Consider the following 26664-nt stretch of genomic DNA (forward strand, 5'->3'; position numbering starts at 1 on the left):
TCACCATGTAACCATGAAATTAAATTCTATAACATTGAATGCACTAAATATATCATTACAATGTTTGGCAAACTTTTGTAAACATTACAAATTTGCTGCACATGAGGATTTCTTTATAAAATATTGTTGTAATGTATTTGACAAGTATGTTAAGTCCACTCCACATACTGATAACATTTGGTTTATTCCTTCAATAACAATTTTTATAGGTAATGTTAATTTTGATGCAAGTTGTAAGCCTAATACACTAACAACACTTAAAAGAAATTTCCTTGATTGATAATATATACCAACTAACTTACTCACTAGTTTTACAGAAACACTCCCACTGTATAATTTCTCTTGATTATTCACACAGTGAGTACTTCACTTGTGTACTCGTATGTATAAATAATGTACCCATGTATAGAAATTTAGTAAATTAATAGCTTCTGATATCACAGTAAACTTTTTAAATACTCTAGGACTACTTTTATAAATTTATTTGATTTAAACATCACAACCTTCTAGCAAAACATCTAAATTATGATAATAACAAGACAGCATACAACAGTATTTTTACTAAAGACTTGTCTGTGAATTTATGAAGCCTTACTTAGTCAGTCTGAGTGAAAAGTTATTTTCATGCTAAAAATAAAATACTTATTTTCATCATAACCTCAACACCATTGTGAAAGAACATAAATTCTTCTTCTCAAATTTCATATTTTATGCTTACTTGAACAAATGTAGCAGAATTATCAAATGAAAAATAAAATAAAAACAATAATATTTTCTTAAGTTAAAAATGTATTTCCAGTAACACTTACCTTTCTCTTGTACTACAGCTATTACCAGACTGCCAAGGTTTCATCTTTTACCCATCTAAGCATTGGTCTGACTTCTTTCTTGCCTCCTACATTCTTTTGTACCCCATTTAATTGCCCTTAGTGATATTTGTCTCATGACACTCTCCACCTAGGTCAATGCATCCTCTTTCCTGGTACTGTATATAAACACCTCATTCACATAATTTTATCACTTTCTTGAGAATGATACCATCCCAGTCTCTAAAACCTGCTCCTAGTGGAGAGGAAGGGCAGGAAAGTGTCAGTGAAGGTAAGTATTATTGGAAATAAATTTTCAATCAAAGAAAACATTAACTTCTAAAACATACTTACCTATTACACTACAGCAAGAATCCCACATAATGAAGGTGGAGGGGCCAGTGAGGGCATTATCCATTCAGAAAGTGTCAGCACAAATCACTGGTGTGTCAATAAAAGATTGGCATACTAATGGGAACTGCATTACATCAAGAACAGGTATGCTCTTTACTTAGAACTTAATTCATGTACTCTGGGTGGAACTTTACATGAATTATCATCACTGTTGACCAGGCACCAACAAGACAGCTGAGGTTCTACAACCTGAAGTTGGAATTATAAGGTCATGGTTCTTACATCCTACATTGGTGACTAGGGCAATTTGATTGCAAGATATGCATATATCCACAAAGTGATGTATTCTGAGAAGTTGGAATCACAATAAGAAGGTAAGCAACATTGAAGTGGACAAACCTTATCCTCAACCTGAAGAAGTTCAAAAGGCAACACCATAGGCTTGGAATGATAGAATATTGTGTGCCTTGCTCAACCTGAGGAAACAGAACTCATTTGGTCTGGACTTATGAACACTCATCCTTACTCCCTGACCATGTGGACAAGGTAAATTTCACTTGGTCCTGGAATTATGAAGAGGATGTAGAACAAAATGTGCTCAATCAAGGACTCAGTATGGGAAATTATGAGGAGACAATAAACCCTCTTTTATCAACTATGTACAAAACTATTATTGATCAAAATGAATGGCTACACTTAACCCTAACAGACAACTGAGTGTTATGAGTAGGTTGGTGCCTCTCCTACTGATGTTTGGAAAAAAAACATATAGAAACCCAAGTAGGAGGGTCCCCAACTTCACTCTCTTTGCCAAAAGTGGAGGAGATTCACACTAATACTTTGGACTGATAGCCTCTGGTCACCACTGCAGTGACTAAAAATGGGTGTGGTAAAGATTCCCTAGTTCTACTGGAATCTGGTTAGTAATGCATGATGGGTAGCACTGAGGAACAGCACCATGGAAACAGTGCAAAATGTGAACCAAGTCTCCTATATTTTTTAAAAACAAACCAGCCCTGATTTATTTAATTCGATTATTGGCAGGCACAAGCAAGATTCCCTTATGCTTTACTCATGATAGTTTAAGAGTGGCAATCCAGTATAGTGTACTAAAGCTATCTAATCAGCTTTTAGGTGGTCTGATGGAATATATCATTTCTACAGAACCTGCTACAACCTTGGTAAAGTACACTGAATTTGTCATTTCTAGTGCATAATTGATTTGATAAAAGTACACTTGCCTTGGCAACACTCACCAAAGAGTGGAATATTGTGAAAACAAGGTAAAGAACCCTGAAAAGTAATAAAGAAATAAGTGTAGCAATGAAGAAGTCACTCCTCTGCATAATTTAGTAGAAGTGGTTAAGATAGCTACAGGGGGTAATCAAAAACCCTCAGGTGAAGATACTTCCAGATCATGCAAATAATGAGATAAAAGTATTGTGGGAGGTCAGGTCCACATACAAGTTCACACAATGTCCTATGGCAAGTAATTCAACTTGGTCGTTAATGACATAGAAATGTTATAAATATTATGACTCACAGAAGTTTCTTTACTTTCAAAGAGAGCCCAGAATAAGTGATGTGGATCAACTTTATACTCACCTTTTCACTGTAACTGGGGGTAAATTCTGGGAAACTGAATGATCCCAATGAATAGCACTAATGCCTCTAGAGGCATCAGTGCAGGAAACCAAACCTTCAAGACTCTCACTGGACATAACAACTGACTGAAAATTGTTTGGTTATAGAAATGAGGAATACTGAACAGGTGAATCAAGGATAAAGGACTCATACCCTTTCCTGCATCACAGTATCTTAGGGAAAAAGAATTGGTATCAGAATGTGGGTAGTATGATAAAATGACCTATGGACAATCAGCACAAACTATTCTAACCAGCAGTGTCTGTAGGTCAGCAGCAATGAAAAATAAAAAAATAAACCATCAGGTAAAGGTGATTCACGTCACATGAGGCTAAATTCACAAATGAGTGTTGAGAAATGGCACATTAGGTAACTTTAATATACCAGTTAGGTAACTGGAATGGCAGTTTGGGGCAAAGGACCCAAAGGATCTGAGGAAGCTGGAGAGTGCTGGAGTATCAAATAAATTTTGTCTTGATTATCAAACAATAGTTGATAAGGCTGCCTTATACAAGATGATTGTAGAAGATGCAAAAAAAAAACATTGCCAAAGAGCCAGGTCAAAAAATGAGTTGTAGTTCACACTTCTGATTTAAATGGTTTCAACCTCCTCTCAATACACAATTGTCAATATGTGTATCATTTCTGTTGATAAATGTCCATTAAAGGACTAAGCAAAGACTGAAACAGACACATGGCAACCATAGAAATTAAGCCCTGACCCTATACAAACAACTGCATAAATAACATGCTTGAAGTTGAGCTCCTGCATATTTGGGTTTAACAAAGAGAAAGTATAAGATGTGGGCACTTCCAAAGGCTGTAGAAGCAGAAACCAGGGTTTAACTGCCAATCCAGGGCTATCAACAGTACTCAACAATGGGTGGGAACAAATCATAGCTAGTACCTTGGGTAACACGAATTGGAAGAAAGTCCTGGAGTTGTAATCATTTCCTGACAGAATGCATTCATTGTCAAAGCCTGAAGGTGGGGGTATTGGAGATCAAATTACCACTAGTTGGGGGTTACAATAAGTGGCTAACCCAATAATCATCAGTTTTACCAAATAAATGCCAATCCAATAAAAAACCTTGCAATACAGGACCTATCCTGTTGGAAAAACTCTCTAGGTTGAGACAATTGATCTGTTACCACAGTCATCACCTTTGGAACATGACAAGCTCGTAAGGTGATACAAACAGAGTGGTCCAGAAAGGAGATCCAAGGTTTGAAAACAAAAAGCTTTGAACAAAGTGTTCCCTTAGAACTCCTAATTTTAAGGAGCTGATGTATTACTTGAGAACAGGAGTGTACTTCAATCTAGTTGTGGTAGGTTAAAAGACATAATTCTGGCACCCACGGTGGATAAGGCATAGCAGTCCCATCACATGACTGAGTAGTAAACCTCCCTGCATAAACTGCAATATCTGTGGATGGAGAGGAAACTAAATATTTGTTCCCAGATCTTGTAGTCCTCAAGTAAGAATGAGAGTCAAAAGCAACTGAGGAAAGACCAAAAACACCATACTCCTGATGGATCAACTGAAAAAACAACAACAAATCATTGGAAGCTTATCCCAAAGTGGCTCCCTTTTTATTTATTCTAAAGGCTATTTTTATCATCATTGTATGAAACAACATTATGTCAGGTAAGCTTGTTTTGTTAGAGTATGAAAATGTTTGGCTATCTGCTGTGCCTACTGTAGGGAATCAAACCCTAGATTTTCTTGCTTTAAGTGTAAACTTACCATTGTTGTGTGGGGAAATTGAGAAGCCAAGATAATAAAGGAGGGTGCAAGAAAAATGAATATAAATTCTGAACAGAATGTTCAGGAACACCCTCAATTACACCAGCCTCAGAGCACCCTGGAAGAACACTACCAAATATATCTCACTTTAAATAAGGTCACTATTGATCTCAACTGAGAGTGACCTTTCCAATTATTGTGCTATGCTAGATATCAGAGGTGGGATATCAAAGACCTGATTTGTCTCTGTGTCAGAAAAAACAATCCAGGAATCTATACTGTATGTTAACTTCCCAACTGAATTTTTTTTATGAAAATCACCTAGGTAACACAAAGAATGCTCAAAGTATCTCTGGGTCAATTGTAGCACTGAGAAACTAAGTTGATGCTTTGTTGAGAAAAAGTAAGAAAGGAAGAAACCCTAGCAGATGGAGTAATAACTGTAATCTGAGTGATGGTAAATGTGTTTTTGAATACCTTTTTCAAAGAGTGAATGCAAAATATAACACACACTACAGTTATTTTTCTAAACAGCCCAAGCTACCTAACCTTTTCACATTTGCTTGCTTTTAATCTTATTACTTTATATTTTCCTTTAGATCCCATAAAGTATTTGACAGGAAATTAACCACAGTAGGAAAAATTTATGTAAGCAATTTATTAGGTTACAATGATATGTTGTAGTCGAATTTTTTATTTTAACTTAATAAGTTTCTAATTTTTATATTTCCATTATTTTTGTCAAAAAATATACAACACAGATAAAGATATAAATGAAAAACAAGAATTTTTTGTTATTTATATTTGAGCTGAAGTCTATATGAGTAACTTGAACCTGAAAGTATACTTCGGTAGCATTAGTTTTTTTTTTCATATTATGTTAGTTCCCTGTGAAATCATGAATGTTCCTTCCAGATATGTATTTTAGAATACAGAAACATATCAGTTCTAAAACCATCATAATTTATATGGCTTTCTAACTTAGCCATAAACAGGTTAAAAAAATTCTGTTACTGTTGAGAACAATGGCTTTGTTCAATACAAATCAAACACTTCTTCTCAAGTACAAGTTTGTTTGCCAAAGATAAAAAAAAGATTACAACATTTATGGAGGAGAAGCTACACTTTCTGTTGGTTATAAAAAAAATGGCTATCACAACGTTCACTTGATTATATAATTGTCTTGAAAGACAAAGATTGATGAGAACAGCTTCTCTGTAGCTTTGAGAAATTCACTGAAATCTCAACAAGGTAGGAGGTTCATATTTACATTCTTGTTTATAGCTATACAGAGTTTGCACTTGTAACTGGTCATACACCATAAAAGGTTTATTACTGAAGATATAAAATCCAAAGTGGAGAGTTCAGAATGCAAATGTATGATACGACACAGAGAAGTGAAGATTGAGAACATTTTAAAGAGAATCTGTGAAAATTTTCATCACAACTGAAACATAACATGCTTGGATGTACATAAAATGAGATAATGGGTTTATGGTAAATGACACTGATATATACTAACCAACTGAAATTATCACATATGAGTGTACCTCTAAAGCAGAAAAGATGTCATTGGGAGTCTATGTAGAGGAGATAAGTTTGCACACATGAAACTCCAATGTTTGAAGCACCAAAAGAAACAACTGAAGAATCTCTTGAACTGTGTTGATCTCAAACCCCAGATAGACCAAATATTCAGTTGATACTAACTATGAATTGATGTTGTGAGCAAGTTACTTGAGAGACATAAGTTGAGTGAATTGCACTAGCAACTGAGTGAAAAACAGAGTAAGAAAATGCCAACTGTACATATGAAAGATCTTCATTACTTAATAAAAACATATGGAGTCAAAGCCAAGTCAAACTTTGAAGCAAGGGCCTCTGAAAGAATAGAAAGATTAATAAAGACCCACCTAGTGTAAAAGCTGCATTAAAGTCACAGGTGGTAGGCAACACTGTGAGGATGCAGAAATCACGACATGGAGATAATGGGAGACGACCTTTTGAGGGGTGGTCCATCAGCCCAACTGCAGAAGTTCCTCTAAAGGCTGACTGAGATGAGAAACAAGGGAAAAGGGCAGGTGGCAGATTTGATGGAGGGTAACATGGAATGACATGTTGGGAAGAAGCCAAAGAGGAATAAGTAAAGTGGGTAAAATAACAAACCCAATATAGCAATGAAGGCATGCACTGGGCATAAAAGTCTACCTGGATCAGAATGAAGGGAGAGATGAGAAATAGAAGGAAGAGAATGAGCAGAAAGGAGTGACACCCTCAAAAGCTACCAAGGTTTTGGGAAGGAATGAATGATTTAGATAAAGGAGAAAATATGTTGGAAGGTAAAGTTTGTGAGTGATGTAGATAATGAATACATCTAAGTGACAATGCCCAAAGGCCAAGAGTAGGAGGAAATATGTCTTAAGAGATAGGTGAAACAAAGAACACAAGATAATGGGTTCAAATGGAGGTGAAGTAAGGGAATGGAGTATAACATTTATGTTCAAATCCAGAAGTAACAGATGCTTAAGTGGTTAATGTATCCAGAAAGAATGGATAAAAAGGATAAGGGCAGAGAAAAGAAGGACACTGCAGTAATAAGAAAAATGGAAAGTATAGGATGGGTCTGCTCGATATCCAGCTATTGAGGAGATCGAAAAACCTTTCTCAAACATTCATGAAATAAACTAGGACACACCAGCAACTGTTGGATGAAAAGCTGGAATCCCCACACCAGGGTACAAAGTACAAAAAACATTTCATTTTCACTGATATACAATCATGGAGGAAGGACAAATGGAATGAGCTAAAGGAAACACCATCTGACCTAAGAAACTAGATCTCCTTGTCAGGGACCAGATTAAAGGTAATCCTGCATGAAGGCATCTATAGCTAAAGCTTGAGGATGGGGAACAGGAGACCAAAACAAAGGTAAGTGGTGACTGAGGAAGGTGGCAAATGCATCAATATGAGGGGTTCCCCATCAATCACAAAGTCACCAAAAGCAAGGGAATGAAAGAATCATTCCATTAAGGCTGGTCAGGAAAGATGATCTGCCACAAGATCGAAAGCACCTGGTATGTGACACACCCTGAAATGGGTGAAAAACACAGGGATCTTGGCTGGGTGCCCCTTATGGATTGATAAGAGTCACCACTGTTGAATTGTCAGAGTGGATCATGACTAATTGACCCAAGAAGACTGGAAAAAATGATCCAAAGCCCAATGAACAGGAAGGAGGTCGAGGATGTTGACATGAAGAGAATGTCTGTGCACAGACCATGATCTGAAGCCACTTGGTGGTTTACTTAAACACTTTAGCCACAGAGGAACTCATCTGTGGACAGATATAAATCTTTCCATGGTGGAGGAAGTGTGACACCTATTAAACTATGAGCTTTGTCCAACCACCATTAAAGGTAATCTATAAAGTAGGAACAGAGTCATGGGAGAATCCAAAAGATCCACAATGAGGCTCCATTGGTTGTGGAGGGCCCATTTAAGGTATTGCATATGAACCCAAGTGAGAGATAGGAGAGGAACAGTCAAATACCACATTCCAAAAGAAGATAGATCTCATGAGCTTAAATTGAAAGAGCAGACAGGGCATTCAGAACAGCCAGTTGTCTAGAACAAAGTTTGAGAGGAGAAGGTTTGGCCTGTCTGAGATGGGTGATGAAGAAAGCATCCAAGAGAGCAAGGTATTGTGTAGAATGATGGAAGTCCTTTAATTTGGTCAACCAGCTCACCTAAGCAGCTTTGAGAAGGAGCTAACCAATATGACAGGCTGACTCTTGTTCAGAATGAGCTAGAAAATGTCATTCATCCATGTAAAAGTGAAAGCCCAGGCCAATAAGATACTGAGTGAAGGTTTACACCACCTGAGAAAAGATGTATGGTGCCAAAGCCAGACCAAAGGTAGGGTATAAAATTGTTACTCAGTTGGACAAACCAAACATAAGGAAAATAATGCTTTGAGATGGAAATATGCAGTCAAGCATTAGGGTTGTCCAAAGACCTGGAGAAAAAGCTCATTGAAGAGTAAGGTAGGATTTCATGGTAAAATGGAGTGTGCGAACGTATTGACTGAGACAGGATGGGTTAATTAATGACCAGTCTCCAGTCCCCAGTCTTTTTTGGGAATCACAAATAGGAGATCTTGTACCAATACATTGGAAAGATATTAGAATAACAAGGGATCCTGAAGAGTAAGAAAGGAAACAGGCACACTGGATAAGAGATGACTAGTAAGAAATGATATAACAAAACCTTCTGACAATGCTCTATGAAGCCAAACATTGAAAATGAAAGAGAATACATTGGAAAGATATTAGAATAACAAGGGATCCTGAAGAGTAAGAAAGGAAACAGGCACACTGGATAAGAGATGACTAGTAAGAAATGATATAACAAAACCTTCTGACAATGCTCTATGAAGCCAAACATTGAAAATGAAAGAGCTTCACCGATGAATGAAGGCCATGAGATGAGCTCTCACTGGACCTGAACCAATCAGGTAGTCAACAGAATCATTGTTGGTGTATCATGCGTCATCATGAAAAATGACAAACAGTGGCACTGCAGGGAGAAGGAAAAGGTAAGGTCTGGAAAGGAGAAGGTCAAGAAATAGGAATCAGTGCCAAAATCAGCCTCAATCAGATGAGAAAGGATGGATTGTCATTGGACTGAAGTGACCCTTGACTCCAAAATCATGTCAACTGTGTAATATCTCCCATAGATAAAGTATAAGAAGACAGGTCTGTGATAATATGGTATCATGATACAAAAGGTCCCAAAACATAGAAACACATTTGCAGGGCCACAGCACAAGAAAACAGATAAACCAATGTGGAGGTGAGGAGGAAAAGAAAATCCCCAGAAAACCCATTAAGATTCCTGTGAAAAGCCTTGGACAGGAGATTGGTCAAGGAAAGGTACCAAAATAGAATCATCATTGTAAGACAAAAACAGGAATATTGGATACCTGTTATATGACTGGGGGTGTTCAGGATCTGCAACTCACACAGGAAAAACTGAACCTAACAATTGTGGGTCCAGATAAGGATAACCTATCCTATGATAAGAGAGAGACAGACAGATCAAAAACTTGTAGGGGATGAAGCATACTAATGCCATTCCTCAACTTGAAAGACAAAGTGCTCAGGACAAAACCTAAAATCAGGAGACAGGAGAAAAGCTAAATAAGGTTGGAAGGCAGAACCATGTAAAAGAGATGGACTTGGGTCATAAGGAATAGGAGAAGTAGACAAAACATCATGTACCTAACAAATAAAATCTGAAAAAGCTGACTAGGATCAAATGCAATCTTCAAGAAGGGCATGAAAAGGTATGGCAAACTCTGGGAAGGACAAGAGATCAAAATCCTCATCATTGTGGCCAGGCTCAAAAGACTCAGGAAGAAGAGGGGCACTGGGAGAAGACAAAGGTTGTCCCAAATAATGCTCAGTCTTCCTACCAATAAATACTAATACATCCTGTGGTTTGAAGGCATCAGATGAATGAGATGGATCTAAAGTGGTAATGTTAACTTCAGAGTTCATACTTGACATTGAAGAAACGAGAGAAAGATCAGGCAGCAAAACGAAGTTAAATAAATGCTTTCAAATTAAGAGTGAAAATTTCTTGAAAACAAATTAAATAAAGTGTAAGTTAAACTGAGGTCAACCACTCTGAAGCAGAAATAGAACAACAAAAAGACATCTGAGCTTGATCACTGCCAAACTTCAAAGTGATGGTAGCAGCACATACAGGAAACTATGTGTACTATGTAATGGTGGTGTTCTCCTATTGTTAGAGAGATGACACATGTTGATTTGCATTAGAGATATGTTGAAATCTTTGATTCCAACAGAGGTGTGAAAACTTGTGGCATGCATTATTAAAAAGTTTCCATATAAAGGGCAGCACAAAATGGAAAAAAACTATTCTTGTGAGAGGAGAGAAGTACTCTATCAGAACTGGACCTTGTTAAAACAGGGAAAAAAGTTGAATTTAACTTTCAATACAAAATCTAGAAAATATGCAAATGGGAATTACATGAGAGATTATACAAATATAATTGATACACATGTCAAACAGGATATTCCACACAAACAAAAATTAAAGAATATTCAAGAAACTGTATATTGGGAAAAATTAACTCTCATCTGGAAGAGAAAACTTCAAAACTCTATGTTAGTAAAAAAACAAATGAACCTAGTCGACTTGTAATCTTAGAAATAAATACATGGGTAAAAACAAAGGAAGGTAAAGCTCTAAACAACCAGATCAACTTAAGCGTCTCCTCATGTGCTTCTAGGTGAGTGTCAAAGTTACTTCCAGTTTTTTTGGTTAAACATGTATATGCACACATACTTGTTTACTAGCTAGTTCATTCTGTACCTGATGATGCCTTTATTGGCAAAGTCATAATAAATGAAATACTTGTGAAACATACAACTGTATTTCTTTTTTCAATTTTATAATCTTGGTGTTTCATCACACATTCACAGTTTCAAGTATTGATTACAATAAGTTCAAATGTTTTTTTACTATTAAAAACAATGGTAAAAAAAAGAAACCAGAGAATGAAATATTCCTATGTGTAAGAACTGACAGTAAGTAATCTCTCTTGAAACAAACTAGAGAATAATAGATAAGGTTTCCACTGAACTATGTGTATTCACACATCTATGTATCAACTTGTTCAAAGAATGTTGGGGCAACAATAGCTACAAAAGTTTACTCTTCTGTTTGATTTGAACATACATAAAACATATCCATTATTGGTACATGAAAAGCTTTGAATGTCTGTGGACTAAAGTGAATTTCTTATTCTATAAGGATAAAGTAATAAACATATTAAAACAAGATGTTAAGAGATGAATGAGTCCCTCATCTTGCTCCTACATTAACATGTTATGTTATGCATTTTACGGAACTGTTCATTATTGTGTAGTAAAATGCAGCATTCTATTTCAAATAACAACACAATGTAATATATTCCTTATTTTGTTTGGGATGTATCATTGTGTTTTAAATCTCAGGCTACTCCAGTTTTATAATGTGATGAAAGTTTTCAAAATTATCAAACATCAACAAGAGTTGTTCAGGTGAGAATCTCATATATTCCCCACACTACATAACTTTGCTTGTAAATTATGTAAGCAAAACTTTACACACATGAAAGGAGAGACATGATTTAAATTAGTGACAAGCTGGACCTTAGAGTACACACAACAATAAAAGTGCTAGTGGGGCAAGCACATTCTTGGGGTCTTTCACTGATGAGTTAGAATTAAATTGTATTCATTATTTTATCTTCTGGAAAAGCCTAACAAAATCTATGATATTTTATTCTTAAAACAGAAGTTAGCCAACTGTTTAAGCATCAACAAACATTTTTTTTCTTGGATGGGTAACAACTTTTCTAATCTTCCAATAGTAAACAACCAAATGGTGAAATGCACAAACAGATTATCCTACTATTTGGGGCTTACATTAAGGGTTAGAATCATATTTCAATAACTAATTGTTCTTGCTCTTTGTAGAAAACGTGAAGAAATTTCTCTCAAACCATTTTTTTTATTTGAAATAATGTATATTTATATTGTATGCATTTTTCATCACTATTATTTGTTGATTATTTTAGTTTACCTACAATAACAGAGAATTTTTGTCTGAAACTGTTTTTCACAAACATTAATATATTACTGTCAAACTACAAATGCTGTAATTCTATATATTTTGAATGTTATAAAACATCATTATACTTATCTAAGTAAATGCTAGAAATTTTAAAGCAAAGACCATACAAACTGTTGTAATGGATCAATATGTGGTTGGACACCAATTGGTAACTGTAGGTACAACAATAGTTTCTCAACATCTGAAAGTTGTCCAACATCTTCCTAACCAGAAAAAAAAAAGGAAGTTTTAAACAAATTCTAATTCTGTAAAAACTTTCAAAAATAAAATTCAACATATACTTCAGAAGTATTTATAGAGTGATGGGTGGTAGACTTTCTTCAATTTTTCTTGAACAAGCTTATACTTTGATGTGGTTATTTACTTATTTCATTACATATATCTTAAATAGTAACCTGGAGGAAAAGGAAATCCATGAAAAATTAAGTAATAGAAAATGCAATCACGGCATCATGTACATGGTATATCCATCTTATGGTTACTATTTATTTTTGCTATGAGTGATTTAAAAGTTGCAAAAATTAAAAAAACAACAACTACTGTTATTATCTGTAATGCGTCTTTGCATTGCTATGTGTTATGTTTATTTCCATTTTGGTGATGCAAAAGTAGAAGCATAATAATAAATGTTTATTTTGCTTTTGAAATGCCAAGGGAAGAGATTAAGCATATTATAAATTTTTAAGCTGTGTTTATTCTGATTTAAAGTTTTTATTTTTTGAGTAACACTTGGATTCTTGTTGCATTAGTGATGTGGATTAGTTTTACAGTGTTCACTGTAAGCTAATGTGCATTTTACATACATAGATCAATGATGAGCCACCTAAACTAATCTATGGGCCAGATGTATGGCCTCAAACATCCTCAAAACACTTTCTACCAAACATAAGTCAAAATTGTACATTTAGATGCAAATAAATTAGACATGAAAGATCTTTTATGATGTGGAGCTTCAGACTGATGACTAGGAGGTAGCATTAAGCAAAAATGTGTCTACCAATTACCATAGAGAGTACTAAGTATAGTATGTATTTGTGTTCTTTGGTAGTTTCTCCTCTTACTTTTGTGATTATGTTTGCTGATGACTTTGTAAAGCTACAGAAGGCTGAGTTACTATAAAGAAATAAAAAAATTATTGCTCATTATAATTATGTATTAATGTAATCTATGGGTTCCCAATTGTTTTAGCTTGAAGCTTGCAATATCTCTACTTATGCTAATGATTTAACAGAAATCTCCAATATCTACTTGCAAATACCTCATTTTTATTACAATGTGTAAACTGGTTCAAGTGGAAATGTTGTTTAATGTTCTTATTGTCTTGTGATCACAAAATCAATACCAAAATTATACACTGACAGTGTTACTCAGGTTTTTGTTATGGTTTAGTCTATTTAATTACAGTTTTACAATAAGGGTTAGTTTCATTATGGTCATGAGAATTAGCCTACTAAATTGAATAAACACTTAAAGAAGTTCTCAATGCCTTCCCATTGTTTACCTCTCATTGTTAACCTGTATAAAGGTGACTCCTAAAAATGAATACAACTTCAAGCAATAATTTCATGATATTCCTCAACTGAGCAATACATTTATCAATCTTGTACTTGGCTGTTTGAACTGTTTTGATACAATTCTGAATAGTCTTAAGAAGTACTTCAATTTCATTTTGTTTGTGACTAATTTCTAATGTTGTGTTCAATTGAACAATTTTGCCTATGTAAGTAATTATTAGATATAGGGTTAGGATAATTTACTACATTCTTGTATGCCCATGAGATGTTTAAGTTGTTAACTGTAAATAAGTTAACAAACATAAAAATGTTTATTGTAACGGTTAATTAAATGCTCTTTTGGTGTGATCCATTACAATAACTGTACAGGTTGTATATAATTCTACACAAAAAACACCTATATCATGGTCAAATCTAACCTGTTCTGTGCAATCTCTGGTAATCTAGACTGAAAAGAATATTATATTGTACATGATGGAAATTATTATTATTATTCATTTACAACAAGTAGCTCTTTCACAACAAGGGCCTTAATCCAATTTGTGGCTTCATAAATATGTAAAACATACATGTTATATTTCCTAAAAGAAGAGTTCATAGCTTGTAGAGATCATTACTCTGTAAAAAATGATAATACATACTATCATGACAGGAAAACTAAAATCTTGATAGCTTATTACAGCCTGACAAAATTGAAATTTTAAAAGGAAATACTGTGTTAAACAAAACAGCGTCGTGAAAGAGCATTATTATTCATCAGTAAATTAAGAAATTATGTTCTAATATGAAAGTAAACTTTGGAGTCTCAACATGTTGATACAGTCCACATTGCCACATCTGGTCATATTCTATACAATAATTTTTCATCTTAACATTAACCCTACAATGACACTTCCATTGCAAAAGAATAGCTTGTAAACTGTCACATCCAAAGCACATCACTTTTTCCTGCAGAGCAACCTTATTTCAACAGTCTAATCATATAGAAATCTGTAGATGCTGCATCCAGGGAACTGACTGGTGTGTTTTCATATGAAATGGAATTTCATTCTCCAGGTGTTTGAGGTGTGTGACAATTAAACAGATATGTTGTGAACACAACTTGTGTTATTTCTCCATACTTAGATTCTTCTTGATTGTGTTGAATGGTATTGCCAGGGTCATGTAGACAGTGGACAATTTTTACCATTGATCTATGTATTCATGGATTCTAACTTGTTACAATGTGATGGTGCTGGTACTCAACTTTCATGCATATTTCTCTGATTTTTGTTGTCATTAAGTACAAGAGGTATCCATAAACTAGAAATTCTAAATATCCAATCTAGACTCATTTTTATGATGTGAGGGAACTGAATAATGTGCATAAGATAGATCTGTCACAAGCCTTTTAAAAGCAATAAATTATTGTTGACATTACACTACCTAAAAATGCCATACAATATCATAATGTTGTTCAGATTAGAGCAGCACAATTAGTGGTATTTGCTAATTAATTTGGTGTCAGGTGCTGTTAACCAGTTTAATATTTCTGGCTTCATGAAATGTCTTATGGACTTAAATTTCAGTAACTAATTAACCTTCAAAGTAGTAATTTTTTAAACTTCTTTCTTTCACCATATGTTTTAAAATGAAGGTCCAAATGAACTCCGTGTAGCTAAATGCAGAGCACAAAGGACTAAACAGAAGGAAAATAACAGGAAAGACTTAATAACAAAATATATCACAAGAGGAAAATTTCTAAAAACAAAACAAGAGCAAATAAAGAATTACAAATGCTTTCCAACAGCAAAACAGAAAATTACTAAAGTTTTCAATTATATTAAAACATTACAATGCTGAGACTCATTTTTGTGTTTTCCATCTTTCATTTCAAATTTCTAATTTGGTTTTCCATCACAACAGTATTATTTACTTAATCCAAATTGCCAAAAAAAAACAAGAAAAAAACAAACAATTTGTTTTCTTTCAACTAACTTTAACTAAATTAATTGATCCAGTTCCTATTATATTTATGGTCCAGCTGAAATTTGTTTTACTTAATAAGTGGCTTCATAAAAATTCAAGCTCATAAACACACATTTCTAACACAACTGTTAAAATGATAAGAGTCCTTGAAACTTTACTAAATTATTAATAATTACAGCACTGGTTGAATATCATCAGCAAAATATATATGAAACTATGAAAAGGTTACTTTGATAAATACACTGAGAAAAATTATGGAAATAGACTATGAAAAAAACAACAACTGATGTTATTGATAAATGGTTTGCAATCAGAATTAAAATGGAATTCAAGCCACTACTTAACACTAGATGAAGGGGTAATTCTGTTGTTCATCTAGTGGTTGTAACACCAAACTTCTCCACTTTACTTCTTGCACCACTTTGTGAGTCACTCATTCATGAACTATTTCATAGTTCACAAGATACTCCTTCTATCAACAAGCAATCTCTTTTTCTATTGATATTTGCTTTAGGAAATCCATCATGGGTCAGCTGTGGAAGTTATTTTTTTTAACAGGCATTCATACGAGGATCACAAGAGGAACATGTCCATCTAGAGTTGAGCATTTAATTAAATTTTAATGTTAAAATGTAGACTTCTGATACTGTACAGTACCTTTTGATTAGCATACAGTTTGAATCTTCACAATTAATAAATGTGGAAAAGCCTAGAAGAAAGGAGAAGGTGGAAAGCCTCTCAAACAATGGAAAGAATATATTAACCATTACAAGGCCAGACCAGTGTACTAATTGATATCCTGAAAGAAACATTAACCTCATCAAAATGGCACTGGATGACGTTTCATATGAACAGCTAAGATACACTTCATGGATGCTACATGTAACATTTTTACGCCAAGTTACAACACACATTGTCCTTGTTAAATGAGATAATAACTTGAGTTCTAGAAGGGTGTCTTCACAGATATGGTAATTTTGCTTCTTATGCAGTATTGAAGAATTACATATCATTAAATTCTCCAAGGTTAAACTCATTGAGGTGGAAAGGCAGAATATAAAACTACAGAATCTGCCATAATACAAATAAACAAATAACAATGATGTAAGTAAGAACCTGGACGACCAACAGAATGTCCCAGTTTGAAATGAAAAGGTAAATTTCACTGTACAAGAAATAAGAAAATGAAGTAAGGCAAAAGTCTTGAAAAAAAGCAAACAAAACAACTAGTTACTAAGGCAGAACAAATAACCTACATACCATCGGTAGAAAGAATCCACTTACAAAACAAGAATAAAAGATTCACTAATTAAGTGGCAAGAAGTAAGGTGGGAAACTGTGATACTGACAGTTGGGGTGATAAACTTTCTGTTTGAATTTACAGAAGTGTAAAGGAGTATAATAAAAAGATGAATTATTTGAAAACAGAATCATTGATGAGTTTGAACCTCACAACAGCCATGAAGATGGAGATGACATTCCTTGGGATATAACATGAAAGTGTATAGTTGTCTTTACAGAAAACACCAGAGGAGAAAAGTAAATATGCCACACTATAACATATGAAAACAGAATTAGTGCATTTAGGCTACAATATGTTAATGAGCAGAACCTGGAATGAAGATAAATTTACATATAGTAGAAAAACAGGCAGGGAGAGATCTCACAAACTGAATTTTCATAGAAATACTTGTTTCAAATTTATAAAGCATGACATTAACTTTATCTTTTTTTGTAGTTTTTATCAGTTTTTAGAAGTATTGACCAAATATGTTATCTATCTTAAACTATTCAAAGTGGCCTTTATGTGCTCACCTAGTTTCTCTAGTACTAAACAAGAACAATACATTTTTATATTGCATATAAATAGTATTTCAGATTATTTTGGTTGCCAGAAATCAATGCATTCTAATCATTACAAGTTTACAATTTATATCATTATATTATTGTAACTATACCAGTAAATAAGATTAGCAATATTAATTACTAGGTTAAGTTGAAGTTCTGACTTATGTAGATCTAAGTAGCCTGCTTTGATCACAAGTTACTGATCATAGTAAATAGTCCAACCTAGCTGATATATTCTGATGTTGAACAAAAGAGTTATGCAGTAACTTTGATGGCCAAAATTCAGATTTGGCTTGATACTTTTAAACACTTGTATTTCAAAGACTGTAATGGAAAAATTAAGAGAAATGTGATAAAAAGAAGTTGAAGTAAAACAAGATTTTAACCACATTTGTTAGGCTTAAGAAGCTTCACTGCTTTACCAGTTCAGGCATTTAACACCACTTAACAACGTATTAATTTGTTACTACGAATGATAATAAGCTGTAAGTTGGTACTTAAAGAATAAATAAATTCTATCATTTATCAAAGTTAAAAAAAATCTGAAAGTTAGATTATCCTTGTTACTAACATTTAAGATTTTAATTCATTTTAACCCTTTCAGCATGGTTGGCAACCACAGTTGACTTGAAGGATCAGCGTGGCAGGCAACCTTCCTTTATTACTGTTATTCTTATGTATTGAATTTGACATATATAGCATTGGGTACAATCACTGAATAATTCAGGGACTTTTGTTGAGTTATTGCCAAGATATCATGCTTTTAGTACTGATACCATAATTAGTTGAAGTATCAAACACATATATTCAGCGCCATGAAACAGTAAAAGTTGTTATTAAGTGCCGAAAGGGTTAAAGTAAAATATTCATCACAAATTAAATTACAAATCATTTAAAGTCTAACTTCTTGTTAACTACAAAGTTATTTACATTTAAACTTCCTAAAACAACTTACCAAAATTCTTTCTATTTTCTTTTTTATATTTTCACTGAAAAAAATAAGATAAAATAATAAATCATTATTATATGGAAAACTCTAAAAACAACACCAGTACTTTACAGAAAGTTGATCTTGGCTTTGATTCAAATGTAAGTTTATTTCTGTGCCTAATATAGATATAATTGATGTTTACTATCACTAAAATTTTGAAGTTTTTATTTAAATAAGAGAAACATTATCAACAGAATAACTGACCAACTTCTTAGTATCATAAACTTTGAGAAAATTACTGGGTAAAGAGGCACCTAAATCACAGAGAATAAATACTGTAAAAAAAAAAGTTCAAAAACAATCTGTCTGAAGTAACTATTATTCATATTTTATCAATCAAAATAATTAACTACACTGTTTGCTTACTACCAATAAGCCTACTTTTGATCTATTTCTTTGTTTTACAACAAATCCAAAAATATACAAGTTGCTGATTCATTAGACCTAAGACAAAGCAAATAACATAATCAATGTACCAACATCAAAAACAAGTGGAAGCACTATGAATAAAAATCAAACAATTTAATGAGTTAAGAAACCTTTTCAAAATCATGCTCAATTGTTTTACAAATGTTTTCTGACAAAACATTCAAACATCTTGCTGATAAACAATTCAAGTCAAACTATTTAAAAGATCTACAATATAAAGAGCCCCAATAGTGTTTCTGTATCCTCAATCAATCCTGTCCATATTGGGAAAGGTTAATCTTCCAGTTACATCAGGAACTCCCTAGAGTCAAAAATGTTTTTGTAAATAACAGTTAAAAAAGTCCCAGCAACTTTTTGTTTGTCTTCTGCAAGGTTTTTGGACTAATCTCACTGAGGCACTAAATTTTAATTCTATAAGTTTCTAAGTTGTTTTGCAATAAACTTTCCCATTGATATTGCTTTAAATTCTCTCTTATTTGCAGGATTAAAATTCATGAAAAGTTTACATTTCCAGCCAATATCCTTTTAACTAATACAAGAACATAAAGCATGATGAAGTGCAAAGAGAAAGCAAACATAAATCGGAATTCCAATTCAATTTAAATCTCATGAAAAGATAAAAAATCTGACTCTGATCTCTTTGCTTAGTCAAAAGATTTTTGGAAGAAGTAGAAAGAGAAAAAATGAAAATATTAAGATACATATATAGGATAAACATGCTGCACCTCAACAATGAAATTTGAATGAATAACATATCAAATGATACTTCTATTTTCTGGTAAGAGGTACAAAATGCACAGAATATTTCAACATATTTTTCACTGGTCTGCTAGTGTATACTGCAAGATAAATCATCAAAAACACAAAAAGAAATAATGGTAAATATTCAAACAGAAACAGAGCTTTAAGAATAGAACCAAAATCTGTATCATTAAAGTTTTATATAACAATAAGTATTTTTATTTTGTTTACATTGTAATATGATCAGCCTCTTTTAATTAATAATTTTATTACTTTATTATTATCCACTTGTTTGAATTATTGTTTTTGATACATTTTTTCTCACTTTTCAAAATATTTAACTTTTTATTTATCCCTAATAATTTAGTGTTAGCTTTTATTGCTTTAGTACAATAATGCAATTAATTCAATAATAATTTTATTTAGTATATTAAACACTCTAGCATTTTTTGTTGTTTTTGACTAAAATTGAAATATTCTCTTATTCTCTACATATTCAAAAAGGAGCACTTTGGATGAGAGTATTTATTCACAACAATGCCTCTTAAAACTCTCATATCATGATAGTAATGAAATTTCATTGCAAATCACATAAGTTTAGTAACAGTACTGATTTAATAGTTCAAATAACAGATATTATAAAGTTAACACTAACAATAAAATTATATAGAAAACAAGTAATCCACTTTTCAGTTCCATTTGCAGTTTTGCTACAAGATCTGAAGTTTGGCTTACACTTAGAAGTGCTTTAGAAATTAAAATATACCATACACATGTAATTCTTTACATTTCAATTTAATAATGCACAAATAAATACTTGATTTATTCTTATACATTTTTCATACTTTAAGAACAAGGCTTTGTAATTCTGGTTGTCTCATTCATACACATAATTTTTGTTTCTTTCAGATTTAAAATTTTCACTAGTCCTGTCTATGTCATATAAATAGTTTTAATTCATTACAATATTCACTACTCCATTTATGAGTACTTCATCCGTTATTGTTAAATGATGTCATTTGGAGTTGCTATTAGTATTATTTAAGTTATTGATTCAAATATATATAACCACTAATTTCCATAAAAATCTTTAGTATTAACTAATAATTACTGAGTAAACTTCATCAACAAGTTATATTACCATCTCAAAGTGGCAAATTGTAACACTATAAGGTACGATAGTCAAAATTAGTCAAAAATGCTCAAGCCATAATAGAAAACAAACCTCACAGAATTTTGTATACAAGTTTTAATGCTTTCTGAATTTGAAGTAATCTCTTTATTCATGTTATTGTCATTAACAGCTTCCTTATTGTATTTTTCAAGCAATGATACTGATGATGTTTCAGATACATGCTATTTTCTGTTATCGAGATAATTCATTCAGTTTCGACTAACGTTTGAGAGTTCGCCTGCAGATTGAACGTAACACTATCCCCTTGACCATATCAAACAGTGTTACTACTATTCCTAGTGTAGTCCGTCCATTTGAAGTTGAGATTACTCCTAAATTTAGGCTTACAGCCACTTTCGATACATTGACGCTATTGTCAATTTCATGTTTCGTCAACATTGATTCCTGTTCAAGTCATTTTCTCTGTACGTATTGACTTTCTTATTAATTATCTTACATATTTCGGTTAGCAAAAAGTTCTGCTTTCATCCATAAAAAATCTCGCCAAACCCTTATTTACGCAGAACTTAAGAAAAATCGCAAGTCAACAAACAAGAAATTTGTATTGAACAACTCTAGCAGTCTCACTATCAGCATCACCATTTTGTTCTCATAATCAGCTGTCTACTAAAATGATAAACATCCGGTGAAATATATTCCAATCACGAGTAAGTTAAAAAAAATAAATTATGATAGCATTACTACAATTAAGTACACCATAAACGGTGTACAAATACAAACAGAGCCATGATTTTGTATAAAGCATATACATCAAACATTACGCCGTTTTCAGTGTTGTTGGATTTTATTAGTAACCTTAATAAACGTAACACCTATTTCATATAATATCAGAGTTTTGAGTATTATAAAATATCATGCAACGTTGTTTTTTTTCTTTGTTTTTTAGTATACTACCCTACTTTCAAAACCCCTATAATAATGACCTATGCATGATCATGGGCCCGGCATGGCCAAGCGTGTTAAGGCGTGCGACTCGTAATCTCAGGGTCGCGGATTCGCATCCCGGTCGCGCCAAACATGCTCACCCTTTCAGCCGTGGGGGCGTTATAATGTGACGGTCAATCCCACTATTTGTTGGTAAAAGAGTAGCCCAAGAGTTGGCGGTGGGTGGTGATGACTAGCTACCTTCCCTCTAGTCTTACACTGCTAAATTAGGGACGGCTAGCGCAGATAGCCCTCGTGTAGCTTTGCGCGAAATTCAACAACAACAAACAAATCATGGGTAATATATGATTTTCGTGTAAAATAAAATGTTTTGTATAATTAAGTTATTTGACTTTGTTTATGTCGACATTCAAAGGTAAATCCTACTATGAGGAATGATATTTGGACTTAATGGTTAGGTGATCTTGAGAGTCACTATTTTAATGAGGAAATGTTGTCATTTCATCCAAAAGCGTTTGTCCTAATTACAGAATAACAATATTAATGAAATATCTTACACTTGGTTTCATTAAGATGTTAAATTTTCCGTATCATAAGAAATGTCTCTCTAGGTATAATTTCTCCATTTGGTTTGAACGATAAATTTTCATTATTATAGTTGTGCTCATGTCGTCCACTGATTCTCCCCATTTATCAGCTTTTTTATACAATTATGCTATTATTTCAAAGTTATGGTTATGAAGTAAATGTTTTTAACAAGCTGGCAAAGTATGAGTATAGCCTCCCTCTCGTGGCGCAGCGGCATGCCTACGGACTTATACTGCTAAAAACCGGGTTTCGATACCCTGGGTATGCGAACCACAAATAGCCATTTATGTAGTTTTGTGCTCAATAACAAATACCAACCACAGTATGATTATAAATAATTACACTTGTCTTAAGATATAAGTTTGATAATACACATTTGTTGTTGTAAGAAATGGTTTATATAAATAGTATTACAACCATTATTGTGTTTGTTTTATCTTAGTTGGCCTGAAGAGCTTTTCATTGAGCGAAACGCGTCGTTGGAAATAGATATGTCGAACTTAATGTGGTTGGAATAATATTTATTGTCATATACTCTTTGAAATCTTTAAATTATTTTAGGAACTATAAATAGCTCCTAGATAAACCATTAGGGACTAGTTGTTTTATAACTATTGCTTTACCTAAACTTTTATACCACATACAGAATCAAGTTTGGCAGCCCTCATATTGTTGCCATTCCAAGACGTATTCGAATGTACTATGTTTATTTGAATTTAGCACAGATCACCCAATAATGGGTAGGTCCTAAACGTTTTTTAATTAGCATCGTATCTAGTGCTTTTATTTCTTCAAACCTCGCTGAATATTTTAATTCATATTATCTCAGCTGATTTGAAGAGTTCACTGAGCGAAACGCCTCATGAGGGTAGCCACGATTATGAAAAAAACGATTTCAGTTATGAAGCGCAGACTACAAAATCACCAGTGTCACTGCTCGATTTCTGTTCAGTGCCTTTAATGAATTAGGACTTTGAGACATTATTTTTCACGTGTATCAGATGGCTAAAATATAAATGTAAATTTCTGTGAGCGGCTGTGAGTTTATAAGGAACTCTGGTCGTGATTTTATCAGAAGTTATAGAAAGAAGAATATTCAGAAATGGTAGTGATGAATCGAAAATGTTAGACATGTAAGCCTTAGAAAGGTTGAAATTATTTATATAATGAATAAAAGATTCTAGTTAATAAATGTTGCCTGTGAATGTTCCAACACCTAATTGCAAAATTAGGAACAGCTAGCGCAGATTGCCCTCGTATAGCTTTACGCGAAATTCCAAAACAAACAAACAATCATATTGCGTAAGAATCTTTACCTTCACATATTAATGCCAATACTTAACAGAAACTGTTTTGTAAAACGAAAGGCGCTACATTGTTAATTTATTCACTGTGTACAACGTCATTGCAAGTGGTCAGTCGCCTATCATACCATCCTCTGTTCATGATATTGCTGTTTGTGTTCTGTGTAATACTTGTATCTATATCGTGGGATATTTTTATATAACATCGTGGAAATGGTCGATTTGTACTTTCAATCGTGTATCTTAAGTTATAGCTTTGTTATTATTAAACAAGCAAATACATACACATATATATTTTTGAGAATAGAAGTGTTATAGTTGTTGTTCGATATAGGACCAAATGAAAAGAAGATAAAAATGAACGTGATTTTATGAAAATATTTTCTGTCTCGTTTGAATTACATTGTGTAAGATCCAACACATAACGGTGGTTCCTTTAGATCGTTCGAGAAGACGCTTTATTCACGAAACAGTAAATAATCAACTACATACATCGAACACTTACTGCATATCTTTTGGTTTCAAATTTAAAATATTTTTACGTATAAAGTCTTCATGCAGAAACAAAATGAAACAGTTATTCTGAAGCTTTTGTAATATTTCATAGTTAGACCGAATACAGAAATTAAAGGTAATTAAAATACCATTAAATCTTCCTATTTCTGCCATGAATTGAATATTATGCTAATACTTTCACAAATCTCTTAGACTTGGTTTGCATTTTGCCATGTCATTAATTTTCATACAGTAAGTCTTGACAATAGAAATACACAAAACTGATAGCTCAGATCTAGATTTCAAGTTGCCAATGGCATAAAGTTACGTTACGAACACCTGCAATATTCAGAACAAAATAAAACACTTACAATCGATAGTGGCACTAAATGACAACATAGTGTTGAGAGTATGTTTAAATCTTTTTTGGTAAAATATGGCCGCATTTTCGGCACATTTTTACTCTACAGTGATTTTCTTCTGCTTCTGGTGAAATTTCCTCATCAGCCTCTGTTATAATGTCTTCAACAGTGCTTTCTGGTTCTTTTTTAGAACTCCTAACAACGATATCTTGTTTAGCTTTTCCATTGTAACAAACCTGTTTACAAGGCACTAAGGTATTAGAACCAGTAGTAAACTTTTGGAGCTCTTCTTTATTTTCATCTTCTGGGAGACTAACGGTCGTTGCCATAAATGTGTTCATCAGGTCCATTGTCGAATCAAGACTATACTTTTTATCGCTGACCATTAATCCACGAATACGACGTCTAAGAGCTGGGCTGTCTTTTGCTACAACACGAAGATTATTTCCAAATCTTCGGACAAATTCTTGGATCACATCTTTGTTGTCAAATATGGCAACAAAACTGCCATTCATAATCTTTGGTGTTAAAGGACTATTGGCAAGTAACAAGCTTGTGCCAAAGTCTGGAGTCTGCTTTTTTATTTCTCCAATTGGCCGAGCCCTTCTTGCAGTATCAGATGGAACTCCGTAGATTTTAAGAACCTGCGAAGCTGTATTTTGTATAATACTCCAATCATGTCTGATGTCATCAGAAGTAGTTCGGGTAGAAGTGACTGTGAATCTGATGACATATTTTCCTTTTAAGGAGGCAGGAACGCAGTGTAGTTTACCACTGGTATTCAGAGTCTTCAAGAGTCTTTCCGTTAATTCATTGTTGCCCTAAAATATATATACATACAGCTTTTAAATATATATATATATATTTCCTCATGTATAAGAAACATATTTATGCAAAGATTGGAGCTAATTAGTTTGTTAGGGTTCTCCTTGTTAATTCAGACTTCTTCTAATAATTTAGAAAAGATGAAAATGGGTAAGTTTATTAGAAATGAAATATATTTAATAGGTTGCTTTAATTATAACCAGTTACGATAATGTTAACATTATAAAGTGGTATTGACTTTATTCCAAACACGAAGAAATGAGACGCTAACAACCTTAATATCTTACGTATGTTTAGTCATCAAAACAATTTTCTTACTGTAAGAAACTTTATATGAAGTTAATAACCGAATCATATAAAAGTCTGCACTCACACGTAATGTGCATTGACATGAGTGTGCTGTGGTAAATAAAATGTGTTGATTTTTTCTTTCACATTAATATATTTTGTGCTAATAATGCAATTCTCTGTGTAAGTCGACGTACTAAATAACTTACGCAACCATTCAGTTTGACATATGGAGAGTGTAATCGTTTTTATGTAATCGATCAAACAAAGACGTCTCTTTCTACGACCCTACATGGGTATAGGGACAGTATAAGATTAACAATAATGCTAAATAGACAAAATAGGCAACGTGTAAAAAAAATATTCTAACTCTGGTTAGTAGCTAATGGCACTATTCTTGTAATTTATTTATTTTTAATCTTGCTCAAAGCTACACGAGAGTTGTCTGCGCTCGTCGTCCCTAATTTAGTAGTGTAAGACTAGAGAGAAGGCAGATAGTCATCGCCATCCACCGCCAACTCTTTTTACCAACGTATAGTGGGATTGACCGTCATATTATATCGCCCCAACGGCTCAAAGGGCGAGCATGTTTGGTGTGACGAGGATTCGAAATCGTGACCCTCAGATTACGAGACGAGTGCGTTAACCACCTGGCCATGCCGGGCTCATAAATTTTTTAATGTTTTTTATTAAAGTTTATTCAGCAATTCATTTTTTATAAGAGTTGGGGTAAAATTGTAGTTGTAGGACAGGTCTCACTTAAAATACATTGAAAACAGTCAAGTTTCATGTAAGATTGTCATCTCTTGATATTACTTTGTCACACGATGTTGTGTCAAAGGCCGAATTTTTGTAATCATAAGTGTCACAGTTATTGTTGTCACTCTCATTCTTTTCGATTTTAACTTTCAGTTACAATTATAACAGATACTGTAATAGGGTTACTGGCAACAGTGACACATTTAAACCGGAAAG

General features: G+C 33.3%; 2 protein-coding genes across 6 annotated transcripts in view; both read right to left on the minus strand.

Annotated features, from left to right (window-relative positions):
• LOC143231978 (DNA-binding protein RFX5-like) overlaps window positions 1-21629 on the minus strand; it is a 61143-nt gene extending 39514 nt beyond the window's left edge. For 2 of the 4 annotated variants that reach the window (XM_076466910.1, XM_076466909.1), the window contains exons 1-3: window positions 20973-21627; window positions 18542-18575; window positions 12368-12459 (exon numbers count right to left, since the gene is read on the minus strand). In XM_076466910.1, coding sequence (XP_076323025.1) covers window positions 12368-12459; window positions 18542-18575; window positions 20973-21034 — 188 coding nt within the window. In that variant the 5' untranslated portion in view covers window positions 21035-21627. Of the gene's footprint in view, window positions 1-809; window positions 11344-12367; window positions 12460-18541; window positions 18576-20972 lie in introns of those variants that run through there. The other 2 variants (XM_076466908.1, XM_076466911.1) reach the window with 2 other exon arrangements.
• A 2527-nt stretch (window positions 21630-24156) lies between these two features.
• The window catches only part of Hdc (histidine decarboxylase), a 38185-nt gene continuing 35677 nt past the window's right edge, over window positions 24157-26664 (minus strand). For both annotated transcript variants that reach the window (XM_076466922.1, XM_076466921.1), the window contains exon 14: window positions 24157-25397. In XM_076466922.1, coding sequence (XP_076323037.1) covers window positions 24630-25397 — 768 coding nt within the window. In that variant the 3' untranslated portion in view covers window positions 24157-24629. The remainder of the gene's footprint in view (window positions 25398-26664) is intronic.

Source organism: Tachypleus tridentatus, chromosome 11 (assembly GCF_004210375.1).
Source record: "Tachypleus tridentatus isolate NWPU-2018 chromosome 11, ASM421037v1, whole genome shotgun sequence".
In the NCBI taxonomy this organism is placed as follows: Eukaryota; Metazoa; Arthropoda; class Merostomata; order Xiphosura; family Limulidae; genus Tachypleus; species Tachypleus tridentatus.